Source organism: Ambystoma mexicanum, chromosome 8 (assembly GCF_040938575.1).
Source record: "Ambystoma mexicanum isolate Mex_15411 chromosome 8, UKY_AmexF1_1, whole genome shotgun sequence".
NCBI classification, from domain to species: Eukaryota; Metazoa; Chordata; class Amphibia; order Caudata; family Ambystomatidae; genus Ambystoma; species Ambystoma mexicanum.
Window position 1 is genome coordinate 121,281,212 of NC_090929.1, and position 19,588 is coordinate 121,300,799.

A 19,588-nucleotide genomic window follows, 5' to 3' on the forward strand; every position below is an offset into this window, starting at 1 on the left:
CCCCCTACGGAGTGTGTTGCGTAGTGGACTCGACTCCCCAGTCACAATTCCTAGAAGTTGAATTCTGGGCAGCCCTACTACAAAGCTGAGAACTTTGGTCTTGCAATGTATCCTCAAAAACCCATCCAAGCTCATTGGTTGTAAAACAGATAGAGATGCTTAAAGAAAGAGAGGGTGAGTGGGATATTAGGATAGCTCAGGTCAGTTAACCATAGCACGTCCACACATTACAAGTAATTATATTAACTTTCAAGTGGTTTGTTATGGCCATGCGTTGAGTTCCATCATATGCACACCATGTGACCCATATCACACTGACCAGACCCAAACGAAACAAAACATGTCTATCATTGCTGAGCATCTTTGGGAGATGTCTACTGAAAAGATAAACATGACACGCTTCATATTAAAATGTGATTCTGAGGCTGTTCCTCCATGGAGGCACTGAATTTTCTGCCTGTGTCTTTATTCCGAGTTGAAAATCCTAGGGAAAGGCTCCTAGTTTCCACATCTGTCATGATCACATGGACAGAGTCTGTTCCTCTGTACAACGCAGTAGAAATGTTACCCCATTTTCTTTACCAAACATAGCAGTGATAGTTTGGCATGTGCTGGCTTCATCATGAACTTAACTAAGTTAAAAACATTGCAACACAATTTCTAATATTGTCTTACCATGTGTTCAAGATCTTTTGGATATTATTGAAAAAATTCTATTTAGAAACAAAGTTTGATCTCACCATTAAACACATTTTGGGCATAGTGTTCATTACTAACTAATTTCCCCCTTTTCAGAATACTCTTGATCGTCCAGCCAATCAGGATAAAGGAATGCTGGTCAGTAATAGCCAGTAGTTGTCCTGAATTCTAGGTTTTTGTATTTCCATGCTGCCATTAACGTTCCCCCTCTCCAAATATGTCTCTATACTGCGAGCCTACGCTCTTCTCCGCTCTGGCCCAATAACGGCCCCCCTGCGCATAATCACTGCACAGCGATTTGTTCCACTCCCCGCTTTATTTCTTTTCACTGCACGGTCATCTGTCACACCATTCCCCTGCCTCTCCCCTTGTCACACCTCTCCTCGGCCCATCGTCGCCTCTCGTCGCGTACACACCAAGGGCTTGCCTTGCTTCTTTCGCCTTCCAACACCATCACAAGTTGCTTCTCGTGAAGTGGCTTGCCACGTAGAGCACCCATGGACATAACGCCAAAGGGAAGGGGCACATTTCCATCCCCGTCTTTTCTTTTCCTTATGGATCACCTTTCCCCACCTTAGCACTTGTGGGTGGGGCAATGCCTGCCATTATATGTCATGCAGCGCTTTGTGGGGTAAGAATTTGAGGGGGGTCCTCATTTGGGGGTGTGGCTTCCATGATGAGCGTGTCGTGAAAAGTGCACAAAACATAGTAAGGTACGCAAACAAATACATAAATGTATAAGCATTTACATATTTGTATGCGTACTTTACTATGGTTTGTGCACTTTTCAAGCCATCTTTTATAAACATCGAAATATGTAACAAATGTCTATGTTTATAAAAGATGGCTTGAAACATACACAATTCAAGCCATCTTTTATAAAGCTTTGAGGACGGACAAAACCAGAGGCACCTTTGTCTGTCGACAAAGCTCTATAAAGGATGCCTTGAATTGTGTACTTTCCAAGCCATCTTTTGTAAACGTTTCCAAAAGATGGCTTGAAAAGTACACAATTCAAGGCATCTTTTATAAAGCATTGCCAACAAACAAAGATGCCTCTGGCTCGGTGATCTGTCCTCAGCTCTGCAGAGCAGATTAGATCACTGAGCCCTGAGGCCTCTTTGATCCTCAGCCAACCTGGGGGCTCTGTGATCTAATCTATATATTAGATCACAGAGCCCTCAGGTACGCTGAGGGTCAGTGGCCTGGGCAGAGGGTGGGGAAACAAAGGGGCCATAACTTCCTCTCCTGACCCCTCACGCAAGGGTTCACAAGTGGAAATTACAGTGACTGACAGAAGTGCCAGCTAGCCACAGCGTTGCTGAAACTACAACTTCCAGCTTGCCTGACTTTAAAATGGCAGGCGCATCTCTATAATTTCTGACAAGCAGAGAGTTGAAGCCAGAGGATCAGAGGGATCTGGAAGGAGAGTATTTGGTGAGAGCAGGTTGCAGATAGTGTGGTTCCCGGCACCAAACAGCCTTATGAATGATGAAGATAGATTTGAATGTGATCCTTGAAGCAACCGGGAGCCAGTGGAGTGATTTTAGTGCTCGAGAGATATGATCACTGGGCTAGAGGCCACGGATAAGTCTTGAAGCTCTATTCTGGATTAGCTGGAGGGGGTGGAGAGAGGAATAAGGTAGAATAAGGAAGAGGCTGTTACAATAGTCCAGCCTGGAGACTACCAGAGCTCTTTAGACAATAATCTTCAGGGGAAATGTGAGGAAAGGCCACAGGGCAAAGGGAAGGGAAAAAGGAAGCAGCATGTTGGCAAAAGTGTTCAAAATCAAAAGTATAAGGATAACTCCACCGAAAATGTTCTCCAAGGTAAAGACCCTTGGATCCAGAGGGTTGTTTCCTTCCCCTGGATTCTCTAAATAGGATGGCAAAAATGTCTCTTTAAATTACAGTTTCTTTGTGTCTTCACTGGACTCACAAAGTTCTTGTTTATGCAATAAGTTTTGTAACAGTCTTTTCTGTACAATTTCTATTAATTTAGTAGATTGCCTGGTATACTCCCCTGCCAGGAATCCTCATTAAATTCAGCTGCCTGGTGTACTCACCTATTTGGTATATCTATCTATGGTAACACTTGGATGTTGAATTTTAGTTTGCCTTGACTACATTCAAACAAACTTCGGGTATTTTCTGCATCAGCAATTTCGTACAATTCAAACATTTGTTGGCGCGCTTGTTGGAATGCCCCAGGATCCCCAGCTGCTTTGTGCAGACTCACTGATGTCTTCCAGCATCTCTAATCTTGCTCGTGCCTCTGTGGTGTGGCTTCTTTATCCATTTTCCACTTTGGAGTGTGCGGATGTTCTTCCAGCATTCGGCATGGCTCCATGGTCACCGGTCGGCTTTCCTTTGCGGCTCGGACTGGAGAACACTGCTTCTTTGAGTGGCTCAGCATCCAAGATGTCCTGCGTGGTGGCCAGTGTCTCCACGGGCCTTCTCGCTCGCTTGCAGTTTCTCGCCTGTCGCGGCGGCCTTCTCCATTCCAGCAAGCCTAATGGTGTGCTTTGCTTTCGTGAGCCTCAGCATGGGTCTCCACGTCCTCTCCTGCAATGCTCGATCCCATAGTGTGGTTACCATCTTTAAATGTTCTGTGCACTGAAGACTTGGAAAAACAACAAGCCTGCTTGTTGTAGTTCGAGCTCCTGTCACTCTCCACACACTCCCTCCTCCTCCTCCTCGTCTCAGTACCTGGGTAGTTGTGGGATCAGAAACAAAAGGTGTAATGTTTGTGTTGTGAATGTTTGGATCAAAGGTGGGCGTCTGACCAGAATGACAATAGGCCATGAAGAACTTGGGTATTAGAGAGTCGTCCTCATGGGAAAAGGGGAATACTGCGTCTTCTCCAATGAAGTCAAAACGTCTCCCCAACAGTTGTCTCCTCTCAAGTGATCCTCCCCAGCCCGAGGGTCAGGACCAGGTAGCGGCTGCCTTCCCCATGCCACATGGGAGGAGGTCACTGCCAGGGAATGTGTGATGACTCCATTGGCTACATCACAGCATCCTGTCGGGAACAGCAGTGTTTGCTGTGCATTCCTTTTTGGGCTGGCTGCCTGTAGAACAGAAGTCTGTAGCAGGACACTGACAGCAGTGTGGCCGTATGCTCCTACTCTGCACCCTACATGTACAATTGGGGGCATATCAGGAGCACACTCTGTGTCCCACTCCACCTCGTTGACAACACTGCAGGTCATCATATTGGGGTGGGGATTTCAGGAACGAATGTGTATCCGTTTAGCATTCATTTTCCAAGATGCTTTTTTTCGTGGCTCGTCCCCACTCTTGCAATGCTGGATACTCCCCTGGTTGAGGTCATTATTTGCATTTAAGGTCACTAGGACTGAGACAGTCTTGCCAATCACAGCACTAGGGTCAGCAACTTTAGCCCAGTCTCTGTAGAGTTTCATGTAAGGATCCACCGTGTGTACTATAAATGTAAGGGGAGAGAGAAAAGGAAAAGACTTGACTGATTGGCTGACTGGCTGCGAATCAAACAACTCTGGAATAGATTCGAGCGCAAGTCTGAGCCAAGACCTTTCTTGAGCCCATTGATATATAAAGAGGCATCAATTAGGAATATCCATATAAATCCCCATGCCTTTGGCAGGCGTGGATTGAATGAACACATTGCAGGAGGCATCACAGGAGGTGAGGGAGGTGGGGGCAAAAGCAACTGCGCCACTCATATTTTCATAGCTCCCATGTGTCAAGAGGAAGAATGAAATACTGGAGACGAGGGAGGTAGGCATGGAAACAAACACATCGTGATGTGAGGAGTCAGGAATGAAACTCGGACACACGTTAGTCATATTTTTGGTTAAAGACTTTTATTGAAAATAAAAGGGGTTGGGAAAGGCCTCTCTGACCCTACTCTAAGAGGAATTTCCCTACCTAAACCAAAACTCAGGATCTGTCTCTGTCAGGATGTCAAAATGTACAACTGCCCTTGTGTCCAAATGTCCTATCCTGACCTTCACTAAACCATAGGGTAAGAACAGAAATGTCTTTAAAGAAGGGTACATTTTGAAAAATTGCTTATAAATAAAAATTAAATAGATTCAACATAAACATTCTTCGAGGAAAAAGAGTTTGTCTTCCAGAGGGTGCCTCCCTTACCCTGGATTCCTTTTCAACACAAATTCTTCTCCATATACCAGTTTCTTGTGTCTTTCTTGGCCCACAATGACACTGTCCCACCGAAAGCGACTTAAATTTGTAATTTTACTTCTTTCAGAATTTCCAGGTTTCTTTCTCTGCCAGGATTTGGCTTCTCCTTATATGGTTAATATAGTTCTGATATTCTTTCTTAGAACTTCCTGTTCCCACACACTTGCAATTGCCTGGTACACTCTCCTGCCCGGGCTACTTGTATTTATTTACTTGTGATTCATGATATACTCTCTTCCCAGGATTTCTTTTATTCACACACTTGTGATTACCTGGTACACTCTCCTGCCAGGGCTCTTATCTTTACACAGTGTTTATATCCTATTTCACAATTGTACTTGGTTGTATAATACGTCCTCTTGAAATATTCGATTTGACATCCCCATGTATTTGCATTCCATACATTCACAAACGGGTAAGGGGTTTGATTGTAATTCACTCACCTCTTTTAAAATTATTCTCTTCATTTTCTATCTTTCTGCAGTTCTGTTTACTGTTATTTGTATTTGGTGAAGTCGCTGATATGCCCCAGTGTCCCCATGGTAACTGGGTTGATTCAACAGCTCTTGGTGGCATTCTCGATCTTGTTCGTGCTCAACCGGTGAAGGTACACTATTTGCTTTCCTCTTGTGGCTGCTTTCTCTTCATTGTCCCATCTCTCGCGGAGTCTCTTGAGCACGACCCCTTCGCTTCAGGCTTAAGTAAGTAAGGTGCTGCTTTCTGTGTTCTGTGAATATTCAGGAGTCTTTCACTGGTTCAAAGTGTTTCTGCAGCACGTCTCGTTCTAGCAGACTCCCTCTTCTTCCTGGATGATGATCTGCTCGACTCCACTATTCCTGTCTGAGATTCTCAGTTCCTTGAGTCACGTAGAGAATTTAAATGTTCTCTCGCCAACCGCAGCCGTCTCTCCCATTTTATTTTATTTATTTATTTTAATTTTTGTATTGCGCCACACACCTGTAGGTCTCAGGGTGCAGTGGGGCTTCTGTTCTTTAAATGTCCTGGGCACAGGTGTTTTCGGGAAAGAACTAGACCGTTCAATGGCTTGTGGATTCTTGTGCTCTGCACTGCTGTTTCCCTCTTCCCTGTCCGACTACCTGAGGGATTCTGGGACAAGAGGTCCATTGTAGGTAATTGATTTAAAAAGCATGAATAATCACTTTCAATAGCTCTAATTGGTAAACCAGTTTTGGATAACGGAAACATTGAACTGGAGAAGGCAGCCTTGCCATTTCCACAAGGTAGAGCAAAGTTGGGGTTTTGGTCTATATGATTTGGAGAAGGGTTTTCCCTATTCTTCATAGGGGAAATGGTAGACGTATGGCAATGGGTCATGAGGGTCTTAGGTATGGGAAGATTACCTTCAAGGGCAAATGGGCGTTACCATGTCTCCTCCAATGAAACCATGACATCTTCCCGCAGGTTGTCTCTTCCCATTTGATCCTCCCTTCTATAGCTCCCCTCAGGGTCAGGATCAGGCTGTGTGTACTCTGGCCACATGGGAGGAGGTCACTGTCGGGAGATCAGTGATGACTCCATTGGATTCATCCGTGTGGAGATTGGATGAATGCATTGTGCGAGACTGGAGAGGTACAGGCGAATGTCAACACACAGCTCAGGTCTTCACATTACCAGCTCCCACATGGACAGTGCACGGGCGAAAGTGCGCCTAATAAATAATAACATAACATGACAGATTGGATGAAATGGGAGGGGCATGGCTGAAAGCAACCAAGGCCCTCACATCATTGCAGCTCGTGTGCAGGGTTTGGACGAATGCATTGTGGGAGACTTGTGCGCGAAAAAGGGCAAAATTCTGTAGAGACAAAAAATGTGTCCCCCAAGAGGTGGTATCACCACGGAACACGGAAAAGCATGACTTAATACGGGCAACATGTGAGGAAATAGAAAAAGTAGCTCGACCTGCCCGTAGTTAGCATCCCATGCAAAGGCTTCTGGATGCTAAACGGCCAGCATTGCACACATCTGCCGGTACTAATAGTTAATTACCACAGCTCAAGCGAGCAAGTCTCTAACACTGGTTTCAAAACCATCACATATACTGGGAGCATAGTTGATTGCAATCTATGCATGAGTTAACTAAACATTTGTTTTTATGTCTTTTCGTTTTAATCATATAAAACAATTGAGCACTCTAAGTTCCGGATCTTGCAAAAGTAACCCCTGTCCCCAGTTCCGGAAAACCGCCAGCAGCAGTGGACAAAGAAACAACTCTTAATAGGATGCAGGCCTCAGTGTGACTACATTCAAATGTGGCGGAAAACAAACACTACATCGTTTGTTGGGCACAGTATGTTTTGTAATATGTTCATTTTCCTTAAGTGCCTTCGCACAAAGCACTGCCTAACACAAAGAGCCCGCTTTGCAGAAGGTTGAGAATGAAGTTTCCACCTTCCAAAGAAAAAAAAAAGGCCATTTGGTTACAATCCAACAAAAGCCTCCCTGGCCGTTTCTAAGGCAAAAGTGAAATCACAAGTGACTGCCTGCTTATTTGCCTTAAGTGATGGCTTTTTCTTGGGCTAAAAATAGACGCACGTCACATCAAGCTGAGCACAGAAGGGAGATGCAATTTGCAGATCAAGGTCTTGCATATTCTGTCACAACAAAGCTCCTGGAATCAACAGTTGACACACAATGCAGGAAATATGCAACACAGATGAAAACGGCGTGAGCAGTCGACAGCGTGCAGGCCCCCGCTGAAAATGGGGCCAAACGGCACAGGTCACGGTGCAGTGTCAACCATGAGACAAAAGCAGCCTTTGTTTTCATTCAGTACCGCTAAGCTTTGGAAGCATTAGGTAATAAGGCTGTCCCACTTTTCGTTAAAATCAGAATTTAGAATTAAGATTTCTCTCATTGATTTTCAAATTGGCCACTTAAATTTTCAATTTGAACTTTGAATCTTGATTGGCTTAAACATAATGAAGGACTTATCTTTACAAGTTCAAGTTTCAGGCTGGTTGGAATATGCCAAGATGCCACTGCAGGGCAAAAGACAATGGACCTCATTACGACCCTGGCGGTAGAGGGTTAACGGCGCCGCTAGAGCTACTGGCGCTGTTAACCCTCTACTGCCTCATTACGAGGTCTGCTCGCGGGTCCCGCTAAGGATGCCTGGTAAAACTACTAAAAGCGGCATGGCTACCTCCATACTCGGGATGAGGCCCAATGATTTCTATCTTTGAAAATCACATGATAGCTCTTATCACGCCCTTACACCCTTACATTAAAAATGTTGTAGTTTTTGTAGCGCTTTGTATCAGGCTCTTCCAGTTTCTAAGTGGTGTAATTATTGGCGTCTCTATTATGACCCTCTCGTGATACTCAATTTGTCAACTTCAGGAGGATGAGAGCCTGGGTCAACCGAACAGGGGTGCCCAAACCCCTGTCACGCCGCATCATCCTGTTCCCCAGGTGAACACAGTGCAATTAAGCTAGTCACTCGGCTAACTCTCATTGTCAGTGCTTCTATCTCAGATGAAACGATTAAAGGGGAAAGAGGAAGTCCCTGTAATGTGTGCCCCGGCACTGTACGAATAGGAGTTATTATGAACCGCTTCTTTTTTTTTATATAGTACTTTATATATCCACCTCGGAATGATGGAAAGCTAGGCCAGCCCTGCCGTGGGATTGAAACTTGCAAAGTGCGTGCTGCCCTCATGTTAGAGACCAGTGTTTTAATCTTAAGCTTTCTAACCTTTTGCCCTGTCTTCAGCCAATCCAAAGATGTACTGTTGAGGACAGCATCACTTTCAGGCATTGCCCCAGATATATTATTAGCACCTGGCAGAGGCGGGGTTTCAGCCTCCCAGCCAACGGGGAGGTTCAGAACAGGGCTTTACCAATTGGTAAACCCTTGTTCTGAGCCGTTTCAGAGCTAGAACCTGCCCTCTTCCACCACCGGATAATTTGTGTTCTCCTGCGGCCGGGTCCCCATCATTCCACCCCCCTTTTCCACATATTTCACCCCGCCCCACTTACCTGACTCTGTCTGGTCCCTCGCCGGCGTCGGGAATGTTCCGGGGCGTCCCTGATGCGCGACTAGTTGCCAAGGAAAGGGAGAAGTGACTACATGTAGTTCCCTTCTCCTTGATAAATGGTGGCCACCTTATTTTGTCATTTTTTTAAAGTTGAGAAACGGCGAACACGTCATTTCTCAAATTAAAATGTAAAAAACCCTCTATTAGTACCCCGGTACAATATGCCCAGGTACTAATAGTAATATTATCCTTGCAGGGGGGGGCATTACTGGAGCAGGTAATGCACAGGCTATCGTTCAACTAACAAGCCTGGGGCATTACCTGGCCTGGTAATGCCCCCCCACCTGCTCGAGTAATATTGCTTAAGTGTCAGGTGGGATTCCAGTACTTTCCGTTCGACTTATTATAAACCACTGCTTATAGGGGTACATTCTTTCTCAATATTCAGGGTTACGGATCATGGCCATGAGGGTGATCAGGCCTAGAGAAAAAGAAAACACTGATGGATAACCATTGCAAACATGCTGCCATTTTCACAACATGGACTAGGGCCAATTTTCTTTGAGCAAAATTGATTAGGGAAATATGAAAGACTGGAATGCAGAGAATGGCACTGTTGAATTGACTTCGTAGGAAACAAAAAAAGATTTGAAATACTCTTCTTTGAAAGAACATTGCAGCCATACTGTTTTGGTCTATTAAAAGATTCCGGGATGTCAAATGTGTCCTTTCTCTTAGGGCAGGTGTACCACAAAGCACCACTGGTTGGGACCCCTCAGATAAGACACGGTGCCCTGCCCTGCACCTTAACAGGTTGACCGAATGAGCCCAGGAACTGTGTAAAAGTGTGGAAGGCGCTCTGGTGCAAATTCACACATTTAGGAACTGTGCTGCCGGATATCTGGCATTCATACAGTTAGGGGGGCATTCTAAGTGTGGCAGTAACAGTAAAGCAGGCAGCATTTGCAAATACTGTCTGTTCTACCTCTCAGCCTGATTATGGATCTTGAAAGCTAGAGGCAAGAAAACCAGCAACTTGTGAGTTGCAGCATTGCCTCCAATTAAAATGGCAATAGTTTTGCCTGCGGTATCAGCCCATGCAGTAATATTGACCCGTCCTGATAAAGTCATTCAGAATAAGGAATAACATGCAGCCATAATCAGACAATACTTACCATTAGTACTGGCATTCATGCGTATCCAGTATGGTAATGGGGCTATTAGTTTGATGCCAAGCCTTTACTAATGATTCCCATTGTGGCTTTTGTGCCGCAGTAGCTGAGGAAAATAGAAATACTTAAAAGAAACATCACTCAGTGAACACACTAGAGTGGGCCATCTGCAATGCAGAAAATTAAATACCCTATCACCTTTGTAAAGAGGCAGATGTACACGTCATCACTAGTGCACACCTCTGTCATATTGCAAGAACAGCAAGAAAACACTGTGCATGACACCTGGTATCATCCCAACACTGCATTGAAAATATGAAAGACAGTATGCGTTCAGAGAACCGTATCGAATGTACCCTTGCGCTGATGTGGTAGAAGGATGTCTGCATACACCATTGAACATAGACGAGTAAGAGTAAAGTGACATCACAAAGAGGAGACATGAGGACACACTGAAACAATATGCAAATACTTTAAGAAAGATGATGTGACTGAAGTAACTAAGTAACTGAACATGCAAATACAAAGAAATCATATACACTGAGAAGATAAGTGAGAAGAGATGCAGTAGAGCTCCATACACAGAAACACAAGGTAGATGAGACATATAGAAGCTTGCTGCAGTAAAAAATATTACACCGGTAGAGCGACGTGATGAAAATATGGATGTCGGTTTTGTATGATAGTGAGCTAAAGAGCCCCAAGGATAGAGATCAAAGTTGCAGAGCTGACAGGTGCTGGAAAACAGCTTTGTGCAAGGAGCAAAGAATATCTGTTTGGCTTGGGATCAAGGATGCCACATCAAGAAGTAATTGCAAGGCACAAGAGGAGTCTAAGAGGATAAGCTGCATACGAACAACATCTCTTAGATTAAGTAAATGAGTAAACATGTGCAAGTGCCAAGTAATGAACAATCAAAGATGCAGAAAACATATGAAAGACTGAGCAACCAAGTCTACAGAGGCCAAGAGGAGTAATAGCACCCACTATCATTTAATCAAATAGCTCTAAATAAAAGGTCAGAAATGACAAAATTGTGGTCTCCTCACATGTGGTGCAAGACTGGAAAACAAGGCCTATTCATTAAGCTCTAGATGAAGATAGCAATGTACGTTCACTCCCTTAAAAGTCCAGAGGAAGAGAACAGTCAGCAATGTCAACTACAAAGAAGAAGCCTTGGTTTAGCGCCTAACTGATGAGAGATGGTAGGCTAATTGGCCAAGTGGGCAGTGGTCTGACATTGTTTCCCGCACCTGGGTTTCATTTTACTTACGTGCTGCTAAAGAGCCGAATATCCATGGTTGGGAGAGAATGCCGACCAATCATGAGGGCCTATGTAGCGATGGACCATACATTGTTGCAGAAGCCAATCAGCTGCTGTTATTTTGCTCTTAATCTCAATTATACAGAGTTAGAGATAGTTCAAGGCATGCCTACCAGGTAAGAGACAGACAATTTTGTTACTAAGACTTAAATGAAGTATAGGTATATATGTACCGCTAACCAATCCATCGATAGGTTTTTACTATTTGCCACATAGGATGGCATCATAGCTGACATACACTGAGGTATAAAGTTATTGTGTAATTGAAATGTTTTGAGAGGGAGTGATTTGCAATCTGTTTGTTCACCAGATTTCCCTACTTCATTGAGCTGATAATAAAGTAGTATTTTGCCATATTCTTTAAGTCTGTCTGGTTATTTGGGTGTGAGATTGTTTATTGGTAATTCCACCTGGCATTTCTAACGCTCCAGGTGCTACTGCACATTTTGGTAGCAGTGTGGATGGTGCAGGTCTAGTCTCCCGGGCCCAGATCCACACTCTCTGATTTTTGAAGTCTTCCACCATTAGCCAGAAGATCTCAGAGCTTCCTGTGAACAGTGGAGAAAGACACACATGTGACAATGAGATGGTTGGTAGGTGCCACTTTGAAGAAATTCACATCCGGTCCCACGGGCACCCCGTGGACTGAAGGCAAGCTGGTCGATTGGGGAAGAGTCACTTCCGAGGGACTCAAGCTAAGCAACAGATGTAAGTAGAGCATCGAAAGTGGCGGGGGGATTGTATTGTAAGTGTAAATATATTTAGCAACAGGATTTATTTTAAGAGAAAGAGAGATATACCTCAATCTCTAGTCCCAAGGGAACAGCAGGACACGCATTAAATTACCGGGGTGGGAGGCACGATTGATGGTGCATGCCCGAATTGATTGTTTTGATATAATTGCTTAAAGTAATAACACAATAACAAAATAAAAGAAGCTGTAAGTATTGACAGTTGAACATGACTTGACATTATGGGAGACACTCCCCTGCTACACTTATGTAAAACATTACCGAGATACACACCCAAGATTAGGAAATACCATACTGAATGGGTAAAATGCACTGCTGACAAAATATTCATGCCAGGCCTCAAGAAAGTTTGCTATCAAGAACAATATTGCAACACATATTACTCAAATTAGACAGAAAGGTTATTGACAATGTTAGAGAGAGAGAAGAAAGAGAGGAACAGGAAATGACGGAAAAGGAATAGGAAACGGCTTACAAAGAGGAGAAGGAAAAAGAGAGAAAGCAAAAGGAAGAATGAAGAAGGTATGAAGAACAAAAGAAAGAGAACAGAGGAGAAGAAACATGACAAAATAGAAACACAGAGATTGAAAGAATGTAGGCTGCAAAGAAGGTGATAGGAAGAAGAAAAAAGGGAGATCAGAAGAAGGGAAGAAGAAATGAGAAGGAGTAGGGGACAAAAGGATGATGAAATAGATCACCTGGTTAATAAGTGTATAGTACCGATCCAAGCATGAGAACGATGGGAAGAAGAAAGATGGACACAACAGCCCCACAAGTAGCTGCAAGGTATACTGAGAATACAGGCATGGGATGATGAGCATGAGGCAGAAGGCATCGGGAAAAGGATTGGGGATTTGCATACACAAACGAGGAAGAAAGATGGTTACAAAACCAAAGGGAGCACCAAGGGATCTCCACCAAAGGAAACAGTGGAAAGATTGGATGACATAATGATGGATGAGCATGGAACACTGTCTTTAAGTAGACTAGATCTTTGTGATGAGGAAAGGAATGACAGCCATACAAGCTGTGATATAATGTTGTCAGGCTAAGAAAGTGAAGAAGATGAAAGAACACAAAGAGAAGGCGCATGCAGATTTTCAATAGATCCAAGCATAGAAAGAGGTGTAAAGTGGTCAGATTTAAAAGAACTAAAAGAAAAAAACACCAGAGCCGACACCATATATTGAACGACCACAAGCACGGTCGCGCAGCACAGGGGATATATATCCCCACCTTATGTAAGTAGATTAAGGTCATTGCCAGGACGGAAATGAACGGGCAAAACTAGCCCCACCTGGAAGATAAGAAGTGTAGGTGGGAAAGATTTTGGACCAGGATTTACATAATTCCCATTATTGGAGAAAGGAGGAGGATGACCACAATATATACCATGGCCACAAATAGACAAAGATAATCGGAAATGTAAATTACCCAGTTTGACTGCAGGTGTGGGAAAATGAATTAATGAGTTAGAAAGAATGACAGTGTGAATGACATTAGCAGTGGGTGACTTAAAAGGCCTGCTAGCAGCTATCCTAGGGGAGAGAGCTGATGACATTTGGAGACGAGCAGGATATGCGAGTGTGATAGCGCGAAACATGATGGAGTGCTGTTTAATAATTGCAGATCAGACATATGGAGGGTGATTAGAGTACAATATCCTGACAAATCAGACATGGGTGTGATTATGATAAGGAAAATGGGTGAGGACGAAGATCCTGTTGCTTTTATTCAGGAGATTCAAGAGCATTGGCGTCTTGAGACAACAAATCTGTGGGATAAAATGGTAGCATTATTTTATCATATTTTATGTCAGGGACTGCCCATGCCAGTGCAGATGAAGAAACAGCTAAGTATGGAAGTGAAGCCATGGCCAGATATAGAGTTGACTATCGTACCTTATTGTCGATTATTATCATAACAATAAGAAGAAAGCTGAGAGTAGAAAGCAGGAGGAAGCAAAGTTAGTTCAAATAAAATTGACAAAATTTGCCACAGAAGGAGCAATGTTGACAAGTGGTGAAGGTGTGGAAACACAAGAGTTAGAGCCAGCGCAGCCAAGCAACGTAGTGATCCTATAGATGAAGACTGCCAGAACTCCCTTTGATTTGCTTATAGATGAACGTAGGTACATTTTTGGGCCAAGAGTCAGAGGGAATGGACCAAGCGGAAACAACAGATTTCAAAACCCTCAAGGGGGAGTAAGATTCAATGGAGCACAGCCGCAACAATTCTGGAATTGTGGGAGAATAGGATATATGGCCCAAACATGCAGAAGTAGAGGGGGCATGCAGCAGAACTGGTAGGCTCCAAGTGGGGGAGTGAGCTATTCTCCACAGTATAATACAGACCCACAGGAATATTATGCCCAAGATCACACACAAAATTAAGTAAAGGAGTGAACATTTGCAAGTGCCAAGTATTGAACAATCAAAGATGCAGAAAGCATATACAAGACGGAGCAACCAAGTCTCCAGAGGCCAAGAGGAGTAATAGCATTCAGCATAATTGTGTCAAAAATAACTTAATAAAAGGTCAGAATGGACAGCCTTGTGGTCTCCACACACGTGGTGCAAGACTGGAAAACAAGGCCTATTCATTAAGCTCTAGACAAAAATAGCAATGTACCTTCACTCCCTTAAAAGGCCTGAGGAAGAGAACAAACAGCCAGGTCAACTGCAAAGAAGAAGCTTTGGCTCAGGACCTAACTGATGAGAGATGGTAGACTAATTGGCCAAATGCGCAGTGGTCTGATGTTGTTCCCCACACCTGGTTTTCGTTTTGCTCACGTGCTGCTAAAGAGCTGAACGTCCAAGGTTGGGACAAAATGCCAACCAATCATGAGTGCATATGTAGCGATGGACCATGCATTGTTGCAGAAGCCAATCTGCTGCTGTTATTCTGCTATTAATCTGTATTATGTGTAGTTAGAGGTAGTTCAAGGCTTGCCTACAGATAAGGGGCAGCCAATTTTGTAACTAACACCTAAACCAAGTACAGCTATCTGTTCCCCTAACCAATCCCTCGTTTCGATAGGTTTTTACTATTTGCCACGTAGGATGACATCATAACTGACCTACATTGAGGTATAAAGCTTTTGTGTATTTGAAATGTATTTGAGAGTGAGTGAGCTGCAATCTGTTTGTTCACCATGTTTCCCTACTTTATTGAGCTGATAATAAAGTAGTATTTTGCCATATCCATTGAGTCTGTCCGATTATTTGGGTCTGAGATCATTTATTGGTAATTCCACCTGGCACTTGGAACGCTCCAGGTGCTACTGCACACCTTCATTGGCAAATCAAAATGACATGGATGAAAAGTATATAACTGAAAACATAGCTTACTGGATTAATTTCAGACCATGTATCAATGCTTTGTTCCTCGAGAACTGCTCCCGCCACCTCCACAAAGTGTTGGCTCATCTGTTCCAGAGCCTCCAAATTCTCCTGCTCATTAATGTCAATGTCAGCAACTTTTTTCATAAACTGAATCACAAAGAGAAGATTGGCCGGCGCGACGGTGCCGTTCTCCTCGGCCATCGCCTTCTTCAGGACATCTAAGGAGTCAGCAACAACAGAAATGTTCAGGTCCTGGATGTCCTCTGTGAAAATATTTTCTGCAACCTGCATGAAATAAAGGTGTTCATATTTAGAGAAATAGGACAGAAATGTGGAAAGATCTTTTGATAACATTCTATCTTGGTACTATAAAAAGCACCCACAGGAGAGGTGACAACCAATCGGTAGGCTAAGAACGGGGTTTGAGCAGAGGCATGAGCCTGTGTTCCATGCTTGCCTCCTCCACCTCTTGTGTGGACCACCGTTGTTTTCATGACCAGTGCCCTGGGCCCAAATACCGTTCATTTCCCACTTCCTGTCACACTCAGATCCTGCAGCCCTGGCTCTAGATACCCCTACCCCAAGCCCCCCATTCACCATTTTCCAACTGCAACCCGGTTACTTCATCTGCATCTCACCCACCCACTTCCAAGCCATGGAAATAGTAAAAAAATCTACCTTTCTTTACTTTTTGCAGGCGTAATGGTGTTTGTAGTTTGTTTTTGCAGGAATTTGGCAAGAGATGCAGGCGTGCAGCACATTTTCCCTCAAAACCAAATCATATTAGTACCCTGGATGTTTGCCCATGGGGTAATTTTACTAAGTTTTGAGTCTTCTCTAATTGGTAATGGCCTAGAGCCCAAGAAACAGTCCCTCGCTTTTGTAGCACATTAACATGGCCCTGGGCACATTTACTAAGCCATGAAACTCAACCCAAAGGAAGTCATAAATTAACAGTACCCCGAGAAAACCAGCAGGGAGCAGTAGCATTCTGGAGTACCAAGAGGGGCCGTTGTGAAGTCAGGAAGAAGGGAGGCAGACAGAGTGACAATGTTTTGACTCCTTTGACTGCTTGTCAGTTTCATCGCCCCACATGTGTCCCCCTGAGATTTTAAAGAAATTGCCAATGTTTCCTTTGTACCACAAAATAAGGCAATTGCTAAATCTTTCAGTTCTGGATGAATTCAAACTGGCCTGTTAATCACCACTGTTGAACGGAGTCCTGGAGATTCTGACTGACCTGGCAAAACATTCTGAGGAATGTTGACTGCTCAATTTAGTACTTTTTCCCCCTGCATGAGACGGATTTGGTGGTGACCAGTATGTGGGGCGACCTGAGATGGTAAGTTGATGCTGGCAGTGACGGGCACTAGTGCTGTTGGATTTTCAGTGGTCTGCGACACTGTCGGGCATGCAATTCTCCTTTCTATACTACAAGACGTAAGCATCAAGGGCACAGGTCCTTCACTCATGTCGATCCTTCTCACAAACAGATGTCAGAACATCTCACTCGCTCGGTACAAATCAGATGCAGTCCCCCTGCAGGGGGGCACCAGCCAATCAGGCGTCTCGGAATGCGGGCTGTACTGTATGGTACAAGCCTGCGTTCTGAGCTGCCTGTGCAGCCCGTGCCCCTTCCCTTCCCCATTCCCCCTCCCACTTCATCTCTTAGCACCCGTATAGTTTCCCACGCATGTGCTAAGAGTGTGTTTTTTAAAATAAAACTTTCCTTTCAAGGCAGCCCGAATCTGTGCAGTCCTGTTTGACTGGAATCCCGTTTACAATGTTGATGACAGACAACGTCATCAACATAGAAAACAGACTTCCTGGGCTGCACAGCGTTGAGCCACACATCAAACGCAAATTCTTTTTTATTTTACATATACACCATTAGGACCTGTGTAGACAACTACATGGGTGCTAATGGCACTATGCCCCTCGGTCGCGGGCCAACACTGTAGGTAACAGCCCGCCACCTTCATTAAGGGACCCTCAACATCGGTGGTGGGCTGTTAACTACAGGGTGGGCCCACCACTTCGGGGCGTATCGCCTCAATGTTTACACCATTCCATTCATCCATTAGATCCAATGATTTAACTATTCTAAGCAGATCACATCCAGCTGATTTTTACACTTAAAACCTATAACTTGCCATTTCATTTACATTGTTCTGAGTGTATGTTAGCTGTAGACCAGAAAACATACAAAAACAACCTATCTGAATAAAACAGAGATTCTATTGGTGGTTGAACACCTTAGCACTTAGCGTTCTGAAATCTGAGCTGGAAGGATCACTTAAACGCAATGCTCTTGCCTTGAAAACAAGTGAATTATAAGGGGGACCCGGCATTTCACTGCTCTTAGAATCTGACATGAAGTGCTATAAAAATCAATAAGTTACTCCTATGAGATGGTGCAGATAAGACCAGTGATGAATAAGGCCACGCCCTCACCTGTTCCCAAACGAGAGCGAAGATATAAAATAAGAAAACTAGAATAAGGTGTCATTGTGTGTATGCCACCGCTTTGTAGAATGTAACACAAGCTGCATAGAGTTTGCTTTGCCACACTGTAGGGAGCTAGTTTGCCACATTAAAGGGCGGGTTGTGTTGCTGAATAAACAGAGAGGGAATATAGTAAATGGTGGTTTACACAGTTAGGTAGGGTACATATGTAAAGCTTCATTGTAAATGGCAAGAGAAGCGACATTTTCCCTTTACAATGCCCTGCACAGCACATTGTTAGGAATGCACAGCATTGGGGTTTAAATAGCTTAATAGGGGTTTTTGTTGGTCCGCAATGGTGTTCAGACGACTGAAAGTGCCAAGGCTGAGAGAAATTAAGGATAGCTGAATCTTCATGAATAGGCCTTTTTCATGTTTCCAGTTTAGATATGCAACACGTTTAGTTAGTTCTATTGCTAGCAGACAGAAATATACAAAGTTGAATTGGCAGGTGCACACAGTAACATTGCCAGTTACACACTAGAAAGATATCCACAGTGCCCCCAATGGTGAAAGTAGTTAAATGCACGCACGAAGAACACATTAAAAGGTCGAATACGTTGAAGGAAAAGGGTCTCATACACTGCCCTCACACTACGATGAATAAGCTATGCACGTCATGACCCAATTAGATCAAAGACCATGCACGTCATGACCCAATTAGATCAAAGACCAGCAAGCAGCAGTATGTATCGGAATGGAGTACAGGACAAGCTGTCCAAGGTTGCGCAAACTGCCTGTGAGATTGGGGCCCAAGGTGAAAAGTTAAGCTGTAAGTGATTTTGATAGTTCTTTAGCCAGGGCAACGTTTCGATCTCTCCTTTCCCACTAAACCTAATAAAACCGTTTTGTATAAATGTAAAACCCGATGTCACATCAATAACAGGCACCAGTAATGTAATGATATCCGCATGTTGTGGTGTCAACCAATTAGAGCACAGTCTGATTATGTCCGGGCCATGACGTCCTACATAGTGGGAGGGACCCTGTGCAGGCTCAAAGATAATGATTATGTAATTAGGAAAAGTAATGTACATAACAATATAGGTGATTTTCTTCTAACAACCAATGGCAGATTATGAATATTGTTTTTTTATGAGTATGGTGGTGCAATGTGTTTAGTTTATAACCCCTAGGCTACCAGGAAATAATTGAGAACATCTGTGGACCTTCTCCCAGCTGAATGGAGTACATAAAGCTGGTTTCTTCATGCACCTTGGTTTGCTCCCTTATTTTGGTTGGTGTGGATTATTGGGAGTATGATTTCCAGAGTCCGCGGATGGTCAAAGGCCACTAGCCGCATTCATTTAATGGTGGTGTTGGCCCGTCCAGACCGGAATCTGAGGGTTGGCAGGCGCTGAGTTCTGTGAGAGTCCTGCCGATGCTTGCGGGTGAGCACGCTGGACCCAGGGGAATGCAGGCAGTTGATGGAGGGTCTGCATCAGAGGACCTTGGAAGTCCTAGAAAGTAAATATACACATGCACAAAGAACGATAGCTGTGTATAAATATATTTGATTTGTTGTTTGTTTAAGTGTTGAGGCCAAGAAGGATAGGACAAAGAAATATTTCTGATGAACTAGGGAGTGATATCTTGTTGATGTGGC

The 19,588-nt window shown here is 43.9% G+C and overlaps 1 protein-coding gene across 2 annotated transcripts in view; it reads right to left on the minus strand.

Annotated features, from left to right (window-relative positions):
• ADGRD2 (adhesion G protein-coupled receptor D2) overlaps positions 1 to 19,588 on the minus strand; it is a 1,057,913-nt gene that overhangs the window by 743,820 nt on the left and 294,505 nt on the right. For both annotated transcript variants that reach the window (XM_069609449.1, XM_069609450.1), the window contains exon 8: positions 15,484 to 15,762. In XM_069609449.1, the coding sequence (XP_069465550.1) occupies positions 15,484 to 15,762 (279 nt within the window). The remainder of the gene's footprint in view (positions 1 to 15,483; positions 15,763 to 19,588) is intronic.